Source organism: Solanum tuberosum, unplaced genomic scaffold (genome assembly GCF_000226075.1).
Source record: "Solanum tuberosum cultivar DM 1-3 516 R44 unplaced genomic scaffold, SolTub_3.0 scf00201, whole genome shotgun sequence".
Classification (NCBI taxonomy): domain Eukaryota; kingdom Viridiplantae; phylum Streptophyta; class Magnoliopsida; order Solanales; family Solanaceae; genus Solanum; species Solanum tuberosum.
The window spans coordinates 699,637-715,751 of NW_006239126.1; the positions used below are offsets into that span (position 1 = coordinate 699,637).

General features: G+C 33.4%; 4 protein-coding genes across 4 annotated transcripts in view; 3 read left to right on the forward strand and 1 right to left on the reverse strand.

Annotated features, from left to right (window-relative positions):
* The first annotated feature begins 1,110 nt into the window (after positions 1 to 1,110).
* LOC102604318 (L-lactate dehydrogenase B) lies at positions 1,111 to 3,496 on the forward strand. The gene is made up of 2 exons (XM_006355413.2): positions 1,111 to 1,840; positions 2,842 to 3,496. The coding sequence occupies exons 1-2, from the start codon at positions 1,232 to 1,234 to the stop codon at positions 3,283 to 3,285; spliced, it is 1,053 nt and encodes a 350-aa protein (XP_006355475.1). The 5' UTR covers positions 1,111 to 1,231; the 3' UTR covers positions 3,286 to 3,496.
* Positions 3,497 to 4,566: 1,070 nt separating this feature from the next.
* Positions 4,567 to 5,664, reverse strand: LOC102591819 (NADH dehydrogenase [ubiquinone] 1 beta subcomplex subunit 8, mitochondrial-like). Its single transcript, XM_015312417.1, has 3 exons — positions 5,436 to 5,664; positions 5,226 to 5,312; positions 4,567 to 4,728 (listed from the first exon to the last, which is right to left on the reverse strand). Exons 1-3 carry the CDS (start codon positions 5,571 to 5,573, stop codon positions 4,582 to 4,584), a joined length of 372 nt encoding a protein of 123 aa, XP_015167903.1. The 5' UTR covers positions 5,574 to 5,664; the 3' UTR covers positions 4,567 to 4,581.
* Positions 5,665 to 6,025: 361 nt separating this feature from the next.
* On the forward strand, positions 6,026 to 11,368 carry LOC102604645 (NADH dehydrogenase [ubiquinone] 1 beta subcomplex subunit 8, mitochondrial). The gene is made up of 4 exons (XM_006355414.1): positions 6,026 to 6,291; positions 6,415 to 6,501; positions 7,223 to 7,318; positions 11,016 to 11,368. The coding sequence occupies exons 1-4, from the start codon at positions 6,154 to 6,156 to the stop codon at positions 11,070 to 11,072; spliced, it is 378 nt and encodes a 125-aa protein (XP_006355476.1). The 5' UTR covers positions 6,026 to 6,153; the 3' UTR covers positions 11,073 to 11,368.
* A 4,401-nt stretch (positions 11,369 to 15,769) lies between these two features.
* The window catches only part of LOC107062125 (lipid transfer protein EARLI 1-like), a 1,488-nt gene continuing 1,142 nt past the window's right edge, over positions 15,770 to 16,115 (forward strand). The window contains exon 1 of the mRNA XM_015312391.1: positions 15,770 to 15,990. Coding sequence (XP_015167877.1) covers positions 15,870 to 15,990 — 121 coding nt within the window. The 5' untranslated portion in view covers positions 15,770 to 15,869. The remainder of the gene's footprint in view (positions 15,991 to 16,115) is intronic.

Below are 16,115 nucleotides of genomic sequence, written 5' to 3' on the forward strand. Positions count from 1 at the left end.
CATAATACCTCTTATTATAAACACATTATGATATTCGTTCATTACATATATTATCTAAAAAAGTGAATAAATACATGTTTTTGCCTCTGTCAATACGTGTGCTTATTAGTTAGTATACTTTAACTCAACAAAGTTAATAGTTAAAGTAATAGATGTACAAATCCATAGCCAACCCTGAAACCACCCCTAGTTTTGAAGCATTAAAAATGGAACAAATTAATGGCCGCATTATAAGTTATCAAATGAAAAAATACACCGTCTCAAGTTTTAAAGTCTTTAAAATCCCACCAATTGTTATATTATATTAGCTTTATTTTCTTTCTAGACCTGATATTTTGACTATCGTAAAAAGTAAAAACTCAACTCAATTGAAAAGATATCACAATACTCCCTCCATTTTAATGCATTCGAGATGTATCTTATTAAATTAATCTTGTTAATAATATTTTTATTTTTAAATTTGATCATATTGTACTAAGTATTTTTTTTTTTGATTTGCTAAAATTAAGTAGATGAAAGCCTCTTTCTTTTCTATCAAGTACTCCCTCCGTTTAAAAAAGATTGGTCTGGTTTGACTTGGCACGGAGTTTAAGAAATTAAAGAAGACTTTTGAATCTTGTGGTCCTAAATTAAAGTTATGTCAAATGTACAAAATTGTCCTTAATCTTGTGGTCTTAATCATGTCACGTGGAAAGTTAAAAGTAAAATGTTGCCAAAAAAAGAAAGAGGTCATTCTTTTGAAATTGACTAAAAAGAAAAGGAGGTTTCTTTGTGAAACGGAGGGAGTAGTACTTATTTTTTACCTCAACTTTGGAATAGTGCATTTCGAAGTAAAAGAATGTAGTGTTCCGCATAAACAATGAACCCGCTAGGATGGATGAGCTCCTGTTCATTTAGGTATAGTTCCGTTTATTCTCTTATCAATTTTTCTATCCTATTTAGGTTCGAAAACTTTCACAAAATGAAAACGGACAACATGGTTGTAATTATAAATAATATACTAGTATTATTTTACGAAAGATTTTTTTTTTTTTTTTTCCAATGCTTCTCGGAAGATTGACCGTTGAAAAATCCAACACATTGCACCAACTTTTCCATTATTTTGTTCTCTTTCCCTCGCCAATCTCTCTATATAACTACACCATTTGCCTCCTTCATTCACCAAAAACCTTAATTTTTCTCTACTAGAAAATACACAATCTTTTCTTCACACACAAGTAATACATTAATCATGAAAAATAGTAGTTCATCATCATCACTTGGCCCTGGTGGTCTAGACTTGAGCCAAGTTTTTTTCAAGTCAATTTCCAATGCTGCCCCTCCTTCACCCACAAAACGCCACACTAAAATCTCCGTCATCGGCGTCGGAAACGTCGGTATGGCAATTGCACAAACAATCCTAACACAAGACCTAGCCGACGAGCTTGCACTCGTCGACGCAAAATCCGACAAGCTCCGAGGAGAAATGCTGGATCTTCAGCACGCGGCAGCGTTTCTGCCGCGTACGAAGATCAACGCATCGACTGATTACTCGGTTACTTCCGGGTCGGATCTTTGCATTGTAACTGCAGGTGCCCGACAGAATCCGGGTGAGAGTAGGTTGAATTTGTTGCAGAGGAATGTGGCTCTGTTTAAGAGTATTATTCCGCCGTTGGTGAAGTATTCGCCGGACACTACGCTTCTAGTAGTTTCGAATCCGGTAGATGTGCTGACGTATGTTGCTTGGAAATTGTCTGGGTTTCCGGCGAATCGGGTTATCGGGTCGGGAACGAATTTGGATTCTTCTAGATTTCGGTTTTTGATTGCGGATCATCTTGATGTTAATGCCCAGGATGTACAGGTTAGTGCTTCATTTTCTACCTACTTAATTTAAATTTCTAGATTTGTTTTAGTTATTGCTTAGGTTAGTTAATGATATTACTAACTCCGTTTCATTTCAATTATCTTAGTTTGACTGATTGTGAAATTTAAGAAATTATGAATTTGGTATGTTTAAACTAAAAATGAATATAATGCGTCAAAATGTATTTTGAATATTGTGTCTTCAATATGTCATAGAATGTTGTAAGTGAAAAATTACTGTAAATATAAAAAGTGACATTCCTATATGAAAATTTAAGAAGATCTAGTTGTTGCTTTTCTTAAAATAGTTGTCACGTTTCGCTTTTCAAGAGTTAATCTAACTAAATTACTCGGGAGTTTAATCTAACTAAATTTTAAAGCTAAATTAGATTAGATTAATTCAATATTTCAAAATTAAAATTAAAGTAGTTAAAAAATATACAGAAGTATTACAAATTGCAATGCTCTCATATCAATATAATGAAAAAATAAGTGTCAAAGTTCATGTTGTTTGGCTCTAAAAAGTGAAATTGTGACAAAGATTTGAAATAGAGGGAATAGTTAAAAAGATACTTTCTTTGTCCCAAAATTAGTGTCACCTTAGCTTGTTTCACGTCTATCAAGAAAAATAAGAGTAAATAAAAGGTATTCCCTCCATCCGATATTACTAAAGAGACTTATTTTTGGATGGAGGGAGTTAGGGAGTAAACAAGACACTTACATTGAAATTGAAGGCATCCTATTTCCCAAGTAGGAAGGGAAAAAAAACTCCTATTTTCCAAGTTCGACAGATAGAAATGAGCTAACACATTACAACAACAACATACCTAGTGTAAATCCACAATATAGTAATTAAAATTTGATTTTCCCATTGAATTTACAAAGTATTTGAGTCGAATTTAACATTTGATTAATACCACTAGAATATAAGTATCTTGTGTTCTGTGTGTATTGTTTAAGTGAAAGTAATATACTTATCTGATATTTATATATTTCTAGGCATACATTGTTGGAGAGCATGGTGATAGCTCAGTGGCACTTTGGTCAGGCATTAGTGTAGGAGGAGTGCCAGTCCTCAGTTTCCTTGAGAGGCAACAAATTGCTTTGGAAAAAGAGACACTGGAAAAAATCCACCAAGAAGTTGTGCACAGTGCATATGAAGTGATTAGTCTGAAAGGTTACACATCATGGGCAATTGGCTACTCTGTTGCTAACTTGGCTCGAACAATCCTTCGCGATCAAAGAAGGATTCATCCTGTTTCGGTTCTTGCAAAGGGGTTTTATGGCATTGATGGTGGCGATGTGTTCTTGAGCTTGCCTGCACAGCTTGGTAGAAGTGGAGTTTTGGGCGTGACGAATGTGCATCTTACTGATGAAGAAATTGAGCAACTTAGGAACTCTGCTAAGACTATTTTGGAAGTGCAGAGTCAGTTGGGAATTTGAAAAAATAGCACTAGCAACTGATCAGTTACTATACAACTATGTTGTTTCTTACCATACAGTTTGTTGAATTTTGTTTTGTTTGTAATATTCTTATAGCAGTTAGTCATATGACATATTGGCTACCTGCTAGCTAGTGCTCTGTGGTGCTAACTTTGAAATAAATTGTAACAGAGCCTCTTATGCCACTTTATAGAAATTTGATTTTATCATACTTCTAAGTTCTAAGTTCTAAGTTCATATGCTTCGTAGGTGAGTGACTTTCTAAGATAATTATCATTAATTGAGTGACTTTTGTTTTACTAAATAAAGTTGGATGACTTTTTGAGATAACAATTATTAGTTGATTAGTGACCGTTTGAAAAATTATCTCTAGATACTTGTCATTGAACAATTTGTTATGATTCAAAAGTTACTTTTAAATTAGCAGAGGCATTTTGCTCTAGGTAAAGTACAGGGAATTAAGATAAATGTATCCTAATCATCATTTGTAAATTTGAATATCTTCAAGAGTATTAGTCCACCTCTAGCAAAGCGCACATCGATTCATAGGGAGATTCAAGATTATGATTTCTTTTAACAACGTCAAGTTCATTCATATTAATAATTTAATATTACAACAATAATCAAGTTTATGTTCAAATATTTATATATATTTAGTGAATTTCTTAATATATATACAAGTTTGAGCAAAAGTTACAGAGTCACTGATGGTTCAGCTGAAGGCGCATGTGCACCAGGAGGTGGACGGAAGAATTGACAGGGTTATAGACCGGAGAATCAAGCAGATGCTCTGATGGGGTAGTTGGGAACTGCGCATTTTTCAAGTTTGGTAAGACAAAGTGTGTGGATACTTTGGCCAAGAACCAAGTAATACTATTTGCTTGGTTTTCGATCCTAGCATCACATCATTCTGTCATAGTACGTCAATATTTCAACAGAACCTTTCCCAGCCTATAAAGTTTAGATCACATAACAAACATTAATATAATCCACGTGATGCTGGTCATTTAGCCACAGAATAAAGAAACCACAGCCACAAAAGAGTTCTTTAGTAAAATTACCCTTTACTCAACAAAAAAAAAGAAAAGAGTTCTTTAGTATTCGTCCAACACTAAGATCAACAAACAGCTTAAAGTAATTTTACCATAAATCGACACAGTAAACAACAAACAAGTTCGTCCATAGTAAAAACACACACAACAAAATGCAACTGGCATCTGGACAACATGGTACAGTAAAGTCATCAAAGCATAACAATTCTTTTTCTGATAAGTATGTCAACAAAGCATAACTGATTCACACAAATAAAGATAAAACAGAATTGGAATTCAATAAATGGAGACTTACAAATGGAATTTTGGAGGCTTTATCATTCCAAACAGCTAACAGTCCAATCCCCACAAAACAACTCAACCCACCGCACAACCAAGCCAATGCTTCATACTGACATTAAAAGCAGTTCAAGAATCTTCAATTATCTTATATAAATACCTAGACTAGCAAAAATGAAAAACTCGAAATCGTGAACTGTAAAAGCCATGAAGATGGTTCAAATACTAATCCCCTTTCCAACAGATACAAAATCCTAAGATTTCACATATAGAAGTCTTCAAGTTCCAGATTATAATTAATTTGACTAACAAACTAAAGGGTGAAACAATGAATTGGGGATTCGTAAACAAATCTTGAGCCAAAAATCTAACCTTTCCAACAGATATAAAATCTTCATGATTTAATCTACTATCAAAAATAAAAATTGTAAAAGAATAAACATGGGATTCAAATAGGGATCCTAATCAGAATATCAAACCTTTCTAACATCAGCAAGCAAATCTCCAATTAACATTGAAACTAATTTGACGAAAAATGAAAAATTGTAAACGATAGAAAATGAAATGGGGATTTAACAACAAATCTTAAATTAGAACAAAAAATCTAACCTTTCCAACGGTATCTGCTATGCGATCGATACAAGGCTCGGGAAAAGGAGTACCATTGTCCCATGTAAGTTCATCATTCACATGAAGCTACAATCACAACGAAACAAAATTAAAACTAAGTTAGGGTTTGCCAATCAAATTTATAAAGAAAAAACAAATGGAACCTAAGGACGTATTAATTACTGTACGTATTTATACTATAGGCATTACCGGCTTATCAGGTACAATATGTTTGCCGACGGGAAGCCCCATGCCGGCGCGTGTTCGAAGAGAGGATGCGACGGACCGGGCGACGACACCGTTTCCGCCCATAATGCGAGTAGCTACATTACTCAATCTTCCGGCCATTTTCCGATGATCGGAATCGTTCGTATCTCGCCAATTGTTCTTCGGAATTCAACGATTTGTGATTCAGTTCAATGTTCTTTACCTAGTAGAGATTGTGTTACTGTACTTAGGCAATGAACTCGAACGACGCCGTTTAGTAATTTCATTATTTTATCTTTTGGTCCTACTTTCTGTGTAACTACCATTAACAGCACCAAAGTTTACTAGTGTACACAAAATCGTCCCCCTAAAGTTGGAAATAAAAACATTTTGAATGTAGGGTGTGTTTGGTATGAAGGAAAACATTTTCCGGAAAATGTTTTCCTTCATACCAAACACACCCTACATTCAAAATGTTTTTATTTCCAACTTTAGGGGGACGATTTTGTGTACACTAGTAAACTTTGGTGCTGTTAATGGTAGTTACACAGAAAGTAGGACCAAAAGATAAAATAATGAAATTACTAAACGGCGTCGTTCGAGTTCATTGCCTAAGTACAGTAACACAATCTCTACTAGGTAAAGAACATTGAACTGAATCACAAATCGTTGAATTCCGAAGAACAATTGGCGAGATACGAACGATTCCGATCATCGGAAAATGGCCGGAAGATTGAGTAATGTAGCTACTCGCATTATGGGCGGAAACGGTGTCGTCGCCCGGTCCGTCGCATCCTCTCTTCGAACACGCGCCGGCATGGGGCTTCCCGTCGGCAAACATATTGTACCTGATAAGCCGGTAATGCCTATAGTATAAATACGTACAGTAATTAATACGTCCTTAGGTTCCATTTGTTTTTTCTTTATAAATTTGATTGGCAAACCCTAACTTAGTTTTAATTTTGTTTCGTTGTGATTGTAGCTTCATGTGAATGATGAACTTACATGGGACAATGGTACTCCTTTTCCCGAGCCTTGTATCGATCGCATAGCAGATACCGTTGGAAAGGTTAGATTTTTTGTTCTAATTTAAGATTTGTTGTTAAATCCCCATTTCATTTGCTATCGTTTACAATTCTTCATTTTTAGTCAAATTAGTTTTATTTTTTATAACTTAGTTTTAATTTTGTTTCGTTGTGATTGTAGCTTCATGTGAATGATGAACTTACATGGGACAATGGTACTCCTTTTCCCGAGCCTTGTATCGATCGCATAGCAGATACCGTTGGAAAGGTTAGATTTTTTGTTCTAATTTAAGATTTGTTGTTAAATCCCCATTTCATTTTCTATCGTTTACAATTTTTCATTTTTCGTCAAATTAGTTTCAATGTTAATTGGAGATTTGCTTGCTGATGTTAGAAAGGTTTGATATTCTGATTAGGATCCCTATTTGAATCCCATGTTTATTCTTTTACAATTTTTATTTTTGATAGTAGATTAAATCATGAAGATTTTATATCTGTTGGAAAGGTTAGATTTTTGGCTCAAGATTTGTTTACGAATCCCCAATTCATTGTTTCACCCTTTAGTTTGTTAGTCAAATTAATTATAATCTGGAACTTGAAGACTTCTATATGTGAAATCTTAGGATTTTGTATCTGTTGGAAAGGGGATTAGTATTTGAACCATCTTCATGGCTTTTACAGTTCACGATTTCGAGTTTTTCATTTTTGCTAGTCTAGGTATTTATATAAGATAATTGAAGATTCTTGAACTGCTTTTAATGTCAGTATGAAGCATTGGCTTGGTTGTGCGGTGGGTTGAGTTGTTTTGTGGGGATTGGACTGTTAGCTGTTTGGAATGATAAAGCCTCCAAAATTCCATTTGTAAGTCTCCATTTATTGAATTCCAATTCTGTTTTATCTTTATTTGTGTGAATCAGTTATGCTTTGTTGACATACTTATCAGAAAAAGAATTGTTATGCTTTGATGACTTTACTGTACCATGTTGTCCAGATGCCAGTTGCATTTTGTTGTGTGTGTTTTTACTATGGACGAACTTGTTTGTTGTTTACTGTGTCGATTTATGGTAAAATTACTTTAAGCTGTTTGTTGATCTTAGTGTTGGACGAATACTAAAGAACTCTTTTCTTTTTTTTTGTTGAGTAAAGGGTAATTTTACTAAAGAACTCTTTTGTGGCTGTGGTTTCTTTATTCTGTGGCTAAATGACCAGCATCACGTGGATTATATTAATGTTTGTTATGTGATCTAAACTTTATAGGCTGGGAAAGGTTCTGTTGAAATATTGACGTACTATGACAGAATGATGTGATGCTAGGATCGAAAACCAAGCAAATAGTATTACTTGGTTCTTGGCCAAAGTATCCACACACTTTGTCTTACCAAACTTGAAAAATGCGCAGTTCCCAACTACCCCATCAGAGCATCTGCTTGATTCTCCGGTCTATAACCCTGTCAATTCTTCCGTCCACCTCCTGGTGCACATGCGCCTTCAGCTGAACCATCAGTGAAGAGGAGGATTGCTGGAGGTTTTACCACCTATAGTCAATCCAGTAATCCACCACTAGTTATACTGCCTTTGGTTATTTCTTAAAAAGAAAAGGCTGTCTCTAGTACGATGGTGAAAACGTCTCTGGTGTAGTACTTCAAGTATCGGTAGAGATAGTATCTTCATTTTTTCTATGCACCACCTTAAGGACTTTTCTTTTCTTAACCTAAATTACTTCCTATTTCTGGGGCTGCAAGCACTAGTAGCTTGTGGTTAGAATTCTTCACCTGAATTTGTTCAATTAGAGCTTTCTATCCTACATTGTTTTTCCATGGCAATTTTCCTCATTGCTCCTTTCGAGTTTGGTATGAAGAAAAATGTTTTCGGAAAGCGTCTTCCCATGCTCTCCTGTTTGGTAGTGTTAAATACTTAGGAAGATGTTTTCCTAAGATTAGTAGATATACCTTGTACTGGTTCTGTCAACTTTTGAATTTTTCATCCTCTGGATGCTGTTTTAGTGAAATCTCGTTTTCTTCACCAAAGTTTCTGTTTACTCGGTTAGATTGTAGGTCATTGAAGAAGCCTAAGTTTTTACTCAATTAAATGTATTTTGTTTCCATGATGAAGTGCTAAAAGATGAGAAATGTTTGCTGAAAGAATATACAAAGAAACGTCTTGCATCATATCCTTTTTTTAATTTATATTGTGCAGTAAATTCAAGGCTAGATGCTCTTTACTAATACTAGTCATGCGCTAGCTTTGTCGACAATTTTGTTGTATTCATCAAGTTGTTTGCTGTTGATTTTGATTTGCTGAAAGAAGTTTCATTAGCTTATTGTTTTAGAGAAAAAATCTATGTGTTCAATATGTCATAAGGTACTAGTTGGAGTTTAAGGGTGTGCGTTTGCAGGATTGAAGAAAGTTCTATCCTGAAAATGGAAAAGGGTCAAAAATACCAGCAACGTATTGAAAATGACTTAAAATTTCCCTCCTCCTACCTATTGAACCAAAGTTACCCTTAGCATTAAATTCAAGCCTAAATTTGCCCCTTGTAACGGAAGCAAATATGGAATATATGGTCTTTTTATTTAAATATGTGGCATTAATTTATTGGTCCATATGTAGTTACTAGTTAGATCCAATCTATTTACCACCCAACCCATGAACCCAAACCCATTTTAAAAAGACCCGCACCACTTCATCCTCTTGATTCTCTCAATGACGAAGACTTAATCACCTTGCTGCCAGCATCATACCCATGATAATGTGAAGGAACACCAGCAATGCTACTCAAGTATTGAACTTGAGCATGGTTGCCTAATCCCGGTCTGGAATCAGCAATCTGTTTGATTACGTACTGCTGTATAACTAAATGCCTAATTGTCTTCGATGCTGAAAGAGACAATGACATTTTGGAAAGAACTAGAACAAATCAAAAGTTTCTCTGTTTTTTTTTTCCCCACTCTTCTGATGCAATTACAATTGAAGGCAGAACCATTGGGATGCCTTCATAGTGACAAAATATCAAAATCTCTTGAATGATGAATGGATTCTTGACCCGATGAAAATATAATTGAGTTGATTATAAAATAGGAAAAAAGAACAAAAATCTTGAAGGTGGATTTGTAACATAACCCTAATTGAAGAAAATGACTAAGAAGAAGAATGTACCTGTGGATAATTCAATAGAGAAATTTAGGCAGAGAAACGAAGAAAGGGGGGAGGTTCCATTTGAATATAAAGATTGGGAAGCAAAACAAATTATAGAAGGCCATAGGAGGTATTAATAATTTATTTATATACTTGTCAAATTATTTCTGAGTATACAGATTTCAAAGAATTCTTTGATATGCATCATCTTGGTCTGAGGTGAATGAAGAGGATGAAGTTGTGGGGGTCTTCTAAAAACATGTTTGGATTAATGGGTTAGGTTGTGAATGAATTGGGTCTAATTATATGTGGATCAACAAATCAATACCTCATTTTTAATTTTCATATTTTCCACATCTGTTCCGTTAAAAGGAGGGGGTGATTTGAGGCTTAAATTCAATGTCAAGGGCAATTTCGGTCCAATAGGTGGAAAGAGGGTAATTTTAAGCCATATTCAATATGCCAAGGACATCTTTGACCCTTTCCTGTTCTAAAAGATAAAGGTGAGAGCATTTAGAATTAAGGAAGAGACCAAACTGTTTCACTCACCTAGTATGATATAGCAGGAATTTTAGATTCTATTATTTTTGGGCACGACGATTCACTGTCTGAATGAGGCTATGTTAATGTACAATGGATACCGGTTGTTGCTGACCTGTTGTGCTTATCACATAAACTTTTCATTCAAGTGATTAAAATGGTTTCAGAAGTCAAGATTTCAGAGTGAAGGATGTGAACTAGATTTTCCTTCTTTGGAATCTAAATCCTTAATCATTTCAACAACATGGACTGCTCTTGGCTTTTATTTAGAGCAGCTGATGATTTGACACTACACTGGCTAGTTAGTTCCACAGGCTGTACTAGAAGTGTATGATACTGTCTAGATGTTTCAAAGGCTGTATCGTAGTGATTGTATTAATCATTTGCTTATTTCCAAATCACCTGGGCGGGAATGTCATTCGAGATTGTGCTTTAAGCTGTACTGGCACTATCAATATCCTTAGTTGCAAGAGAGAAGCATTTTAGAGAGGTAGAAATGACTTCCACCTTACTAGTGGGGAAAATTCATTGAATCACCCCCTACTTCCTTTGAGGGTGATGGGAAAGGGGTACGGGTAGGATACTTGGTCTCTTTCCCTCCTTGCAAGGTGCAATTAGAGCTGGCTTTCAGTAAGTAATGTTCACCTTTACCACAATCACTACTTCTGAGCAATCCCCAATTATCAAATATAAATACCCTAGTGATTACATACTGTGTCAACCTGCCTTGACTTTTATAATTAGTCAGTACTAACTGCTTGCAACCCCCTCGTCCTTTGATCATCATACAACTTGTGCTTTTGATTTTCCCCGTCATCTTCATTTTTATTGATTAATCTTTTCTATTTTCTTCTTTTGTAACGTCTGTTTTTGATATGAGCAGACACCAAAGGTCTATCCATATGACAACTTAAGAGTGGAGCTCGGAGGAGAACCTTGAGCTTGAATCTAGTTGCAGTTGAATCCACAAATGTGTTTCCTGCTTTTCTTCTAATGTATAATCAACTATAACGCTTGAAACAGCGCAAAATAAATCTTGGTTTGACGTTTGCAAACCAACAAACTTGCATTACTTTGCTTTTGTCGCTTTTCTGCTGAATCTTTTCATATCTGAGAGTTTGATTTGGGTTAGTCATAAACTTATAAGGTTAGTAGATTGACTGTCTTTTTGAGATCAAACAATTATTATTGAAATTGTTGCTTTTCCATGGTTACTACGATAAAATCTTTTCTTCACCTCTTGTTTTTGACTAATTCATGTACATGTTCAAATTAATTACATGAAATGTGGTATTGGAAATGTCATTATAAATCATAAGGGAGACTGAGAATAATCGATTATGATAAATTCTGCCTGCATTTGGTCTGAGAGGGTAGAATGATACGCAGATTTTACCATTACTAGAGACGCTGCTTTTTGAAATAAAATTCCAACTTTAGGTAAAATACAATGATGTATTTTCTTTCTTATTGATTTGAATTTTAGTGACTAGAGTTATTATACGCACCTTCCTTTTTACTACTTACATTTTTCTTCTCAAAAGTCAAACTACATGAATTTTGAGTAACATTTTAAAATGTATTTTTTGTTATATGTTTGAGTTTCAAGTTAGGTGTTCATGGATTATTTTGTAATTTTTGATTCCGTCACAAAGTAGAATGCAGTATGTTTCTGGTAAACATTGCCTCATCACTCTGACACTCCTTTCGCTTCTGCGGACAGTACAAGCTGCTGTCATGAGTTAGGGGCGGATGCAACTTGTTGATTTGAATTTATACGAACTTAATACTTTCAACACGGAATATAAATATTTTTATTTTTGGACTATAGTATAGTCGGCAGTCTCATGCCTCATTAACTTGTCACATCCAAAGTAAACCGTTAAGTCTATACAAAATCTTAGATATTTTTTTGATTGAGCTTACTCAAAGTTTCATAAACCACACAAAGTAGTATAATCTAATTAAGGTACAAAAGTCCTAGTCAATGCATTAATTTGTTTTTACTAGAAAAAAGAAGCAGAGGATATTAAAAAGACTTTTGGTTTTCAAACAAATGGGATTCCGCGTTAAATTTTAACGCATTGTTGCAACTTGAGTGAATGCGTGGTTCTTCTTTGTTTCCCCTTGTTTAGGGCTACCACCTTTAGCACATAGTCAATGAAATTGAAAGCACATCCCTTGATTAATGTCAATGTGAAATACATATATTTGGTTTTCTAATTTTGTTTTCTTCATTTTTCTTTAATTATTACGAAAATCGATCTGGAGCCAACCTTTTGATGCAACGATAGCTTTTGAAACTTGGGAATGATCGACCTATTCCTGTATATATCATTCTCCACTTAAATGTCATAGACTTAAGTTTGCTTGACTTTTTTTCTTTCTTTCTTATAAAAAAATCATAGAGGAATTCTGAGGTAAAAAATGCGACTTAAAACACAGGGTCAAAACTATACGTGGCTAATCTCTTTGAAAAATAGCCAGTGTCAAAATTCATTAAAAAGCCACTTTTAATGTAGAAACACCATGATAGTGTCATAGATTTCAAACTTAAATAAGTGAAAAATCTAGGATAATTGTAATCAGTAATCCAGGATATTGAGATGGAGATTCACTATTAAGTTTGAAATCTATATCATATCATGAGTTTCAAAAAAATGGCTATTTTTGAATTTTATCTAGATGCTAATCCTCCAATATCTGTCAATTGAGCTAATCTATAGAGGTTGTTTGCATCGTTTTTTTTTATTTTAGAACTACATAGCTAGGTAATCCTATCTCGTAATTCTCTTCCCTATTTTTTTATCCTTACAATCGATGGAGTAATATTTTTTTTAGAAAACCTATTATGAGATCATTAAACTATTAGCTCCTATACGTAATTAAGTAATTTCTTTAAACTTGTATTTAGACATTTATTATCTCACATAATACGTACTTTAAATTTTGGACTTTTGAGTCACGGGTTTAAGAATTATTGCAAGAAATAGTACTTTTTTATAACTTTATTTTTGAATATTTAATGTAAACCACATGAATTCATTATTTGTTGGTTTTCATGCATAATTAAGATACCTCAATACGTGTCTAGAAGTTCATCAAAAGTGACATTATATCTTTTTTGTCCTTCTTATATATCTGATTGATAGGAATTTGGTGATTTACAATATGCGACAAATATTAATTATATAAATAAAATGAACCTATTTAATTTGATTGAAAATGAAGTCTATAGTTATCCGATCCACGATTTGATTTTAGTAATGGGGTCAAATATTATTGGCCTTTTGCTTTTATATAATTTGAGCACCATTAGACGACTTAAAAAATAAAATAAAAATTACAACTTATTTCATGGGGAAGTGGACTTTGTGCTTAACCTATAATTTATTTATTTTTATTTTTCTAAAAAAATGTTATTACTGTTTAGGAAGGGAATGTACGAAAGTATTCTAAGTTAAAGAATTTTCCATCGCTTCAAAATTGTGAACCTATTTATAACTTTGAGTCGAAGCAGATACTGTAATATACATTTAATAAAAAAATTCAACGAAGCAGTATCACATGACACCTCTCAGCCTAAAATAAATATGTCCCTATGTAAAAGATGACATCTAATTAGCTCTAAATTCTAGTTAGTTAAAATTTTATTGTTGTTTATATTTTTTTTTAAAATCTTGTTTAGATGTGATCATGAAGAACCTAGGTATATATTAGGCTTAAATTTGGTCGAATTGTATAAATACTAAAAAAAATGTACCAACCAACTTTCATTTTGGGATTCTTTTTTTTGACCATATGATAATACGATATATAAGGACCACTACTGCGAAGAGCGGAGGCAGATCCAATGTATTGGACTATTGGTACCCATTCAAGATGAACTCAAATACTTTTGATATGATAAACATAAATTATGTGTATATAAATATTTATTAAAATTACAATAAATATTAGATAATTAATTTATAATGGTAAAATTATAACAAGTTTAATACTAAAAATCGTAAATATTGAACCCATAAAAATAATTTGTGATATCATGACTTCATAATCGCGTGACATTCTGTCTTTATATGGAATATTAATTATTAGCCCTGTTTTTGGAGCTATTATTTTTTATGTTTAGTGTTAGGTAAATTGCACTAATTTTAGTGTATAATAAACATATGTATTAATTTAGTAGCATTATAGTCAGTACGTAATTAACTATAGATGGTAAGATATATACCTATACGCATCAAAAACACATTTTTTTCCCTATCTTCTTTCTAATTAGGTTCTAATTATAATGAATGGTCATTAAATTATGGGAATTAAGGAGTTTAACTTTATTCTTAATTAACTATAGACGGTAAGATATGATGAAAATCATATATAAAGTCTTGGCTAGCCAGGGGATATAAGCTTTTACTTTTTATTCTTTGCAATATTAGAAGCCAAAAAAAATCATTTCAATTATGTGCGGTGTTTGGTTAAAGGCAAAGTTAGAAATTATAGTCTTAAATATGGCATGATATTTGTGCAGCTAATATAAAAGCACACTAATAAAAGTAAAACAAAAATGTGGAATATATCGAGAACTTTTAAAATTTATAATTTGATTTAGACATTCGAAATACAATCTGTTTCAATTAAATACCAGTGTATGATAAAGTGTTTCTATTAAACCTCTTCGACTAAAATTTAGGAAATGTTTCTATATGTATTATTTTCAGTTGTATATTACGTAAATAAGTTAATCGCTAAAAACCTCAATTAGAACAAGTCTAAGCTTTTATTACTCATATGCATAGATTTAAGGAAGGTGACATATTGATCAATGACCATTACATAGAACAAATTACAACAACAACATACTCAGTGTAATCCATAAATTGAGCACTAAGGCAGATAGAGGTAGGAATAAGGTTTGTATTCATTCTAACCTTTCTAGATCGATCTCACTTTATAAGATTACACTACAAATATATTATTATTGTTATAATTTGTTTATGTAATAAGCACTTGAGAACACAGACAAAATCTTTTCAAAAATCTGAGTTAAAAACATCTAACACAAACACTTTATCACGAGATTCAGATCTTGATACACAGGTCCGTACAGAGGTTGATGTGCAAATCATTAAGCAAAATAATGCAAGTCCCATGTGAAAACGGAAGGATAAATGTTTATTCTAAATCAAGAAATAAATAATAAATGATCAACAAAATCCACAAAATTCCAAAGTTTATAATTCATAATGGTCTTATCTCTTTTTTTTTCCCCGTTATTTGTATTAAAATTCGATCAAATTCAAATTCGCACATAGCAAAATTCATTTCTTGAGGTGGTGTTTTTTTTATTATTTCGGGACTTGCATTCAAGATCTTTAATTACTGTTGAAGAAATCTCAATTACCATTTTACCATAATCCATGTTTGTATCATAGTCTTATCTCAAGTACTTGTGTTGCTAAAGACCTTTTTTTATTTTTCTACTCGTATCCATTATTTATATTGGAGTTTGACTATATGAGTCACTTATATTCTCTTACAATTGTTATGCAATACCCCACATGGGCCACTCAATTTTCTCCATTAAAACATTTCCAAAAAATAGCCAAAAAAATCCATCATTTCCATCTATAAGTACCCTCTCATTTCATTATTCCAAATACCAAACAAACACCATTTTCACAACTTAGCCACATCCAATTGTTGAGAGAGAGTTAATTTCTTTAACTTTCAAAAAATGGCCAAGTTTGGTGCAACCTCAATTGCCCTTGTTCTCACATTGAACATTCTTTTCTTCACTATGGTTAGTTCCACTTATGTCCCATGTCCACCACCCCCACACTACAAACCACACCCCAAACCCCACCCTACCCCTACCCCCTCTACCCCCTCCACTCCCTCCACTCCCTCCACCCCCTCCACCCCATCATCAAAGGGAAAGTGCCCAAAGGACACACTAAAGCTAAATGCTTGTGCCAATTTG

What these genes read in the sequence shown, in the direction of transcription:
- LOC102604645 (XM_006355414.1), top strand. Translation starts at nt 6,154, where the DNA reads ATGGCCGGAAGATTGAGTAATGTAGCTACTCGCATTATGGGCGGAAAC. An exon ending in ATATTGTACCTGATAAGCCG is followed by an intron (nt 6,292 to 6,414) that starts GTAATGCCTATA and finishes TTGTGATTGTAG; the next exon opens with CTTCATGTGAATGATGAACT. An exon ending in AAGCCTCCAAAATTCCATTT is followed by an intron (nt 7,319 to 11,015) that starts GTAAGTCTCCAT and finishes TGATATGAGCAG; the next exon opens with ACACCAAAGGTCTATCCATA.
- LOC102604318 (XM_006355413.2), top strand. Translation starts at nt 1,232, where the DNA reads ATGAAAAATAGTAGTTCATCATCATCACTTGGCCCTGGTGGTCTAGAC. An exon ending in TTAATGCCCAGGATGTACAG is followed by an intron (nt 1,841 to 2,841) that starts GTTAGTGCTTCA and finishes ATATATTTCTAG; the next exon opens with GCATACATTGTTGGAGAGCA.
- LOC102591819 (XM_015312417.1), bottom strand. Translation starts at nt 5,573, where the DNA reads ATGGCCGGAAGATTGAGTAATGTAGCTACTCGCATTATGGGCGGAAAC. An exon ending in ATATTGTACCTGATAAGCCG is followed by an intron (nt 5,313 to 5,435) that starts GTAATGCCTATA and finishes TTGTGATTGTAG; the next exon opens with CTTCATGTGAATGATGAACT. An exon ending in TAGCAGATACCGTTGGAAAG is followed by an intron (nt 4,729 to 5,225) that starts GTTAGATTTTTT and finishes TTTTAATGTCAG; the next exon opens with TATGAAGCATTGGCTTGGTT.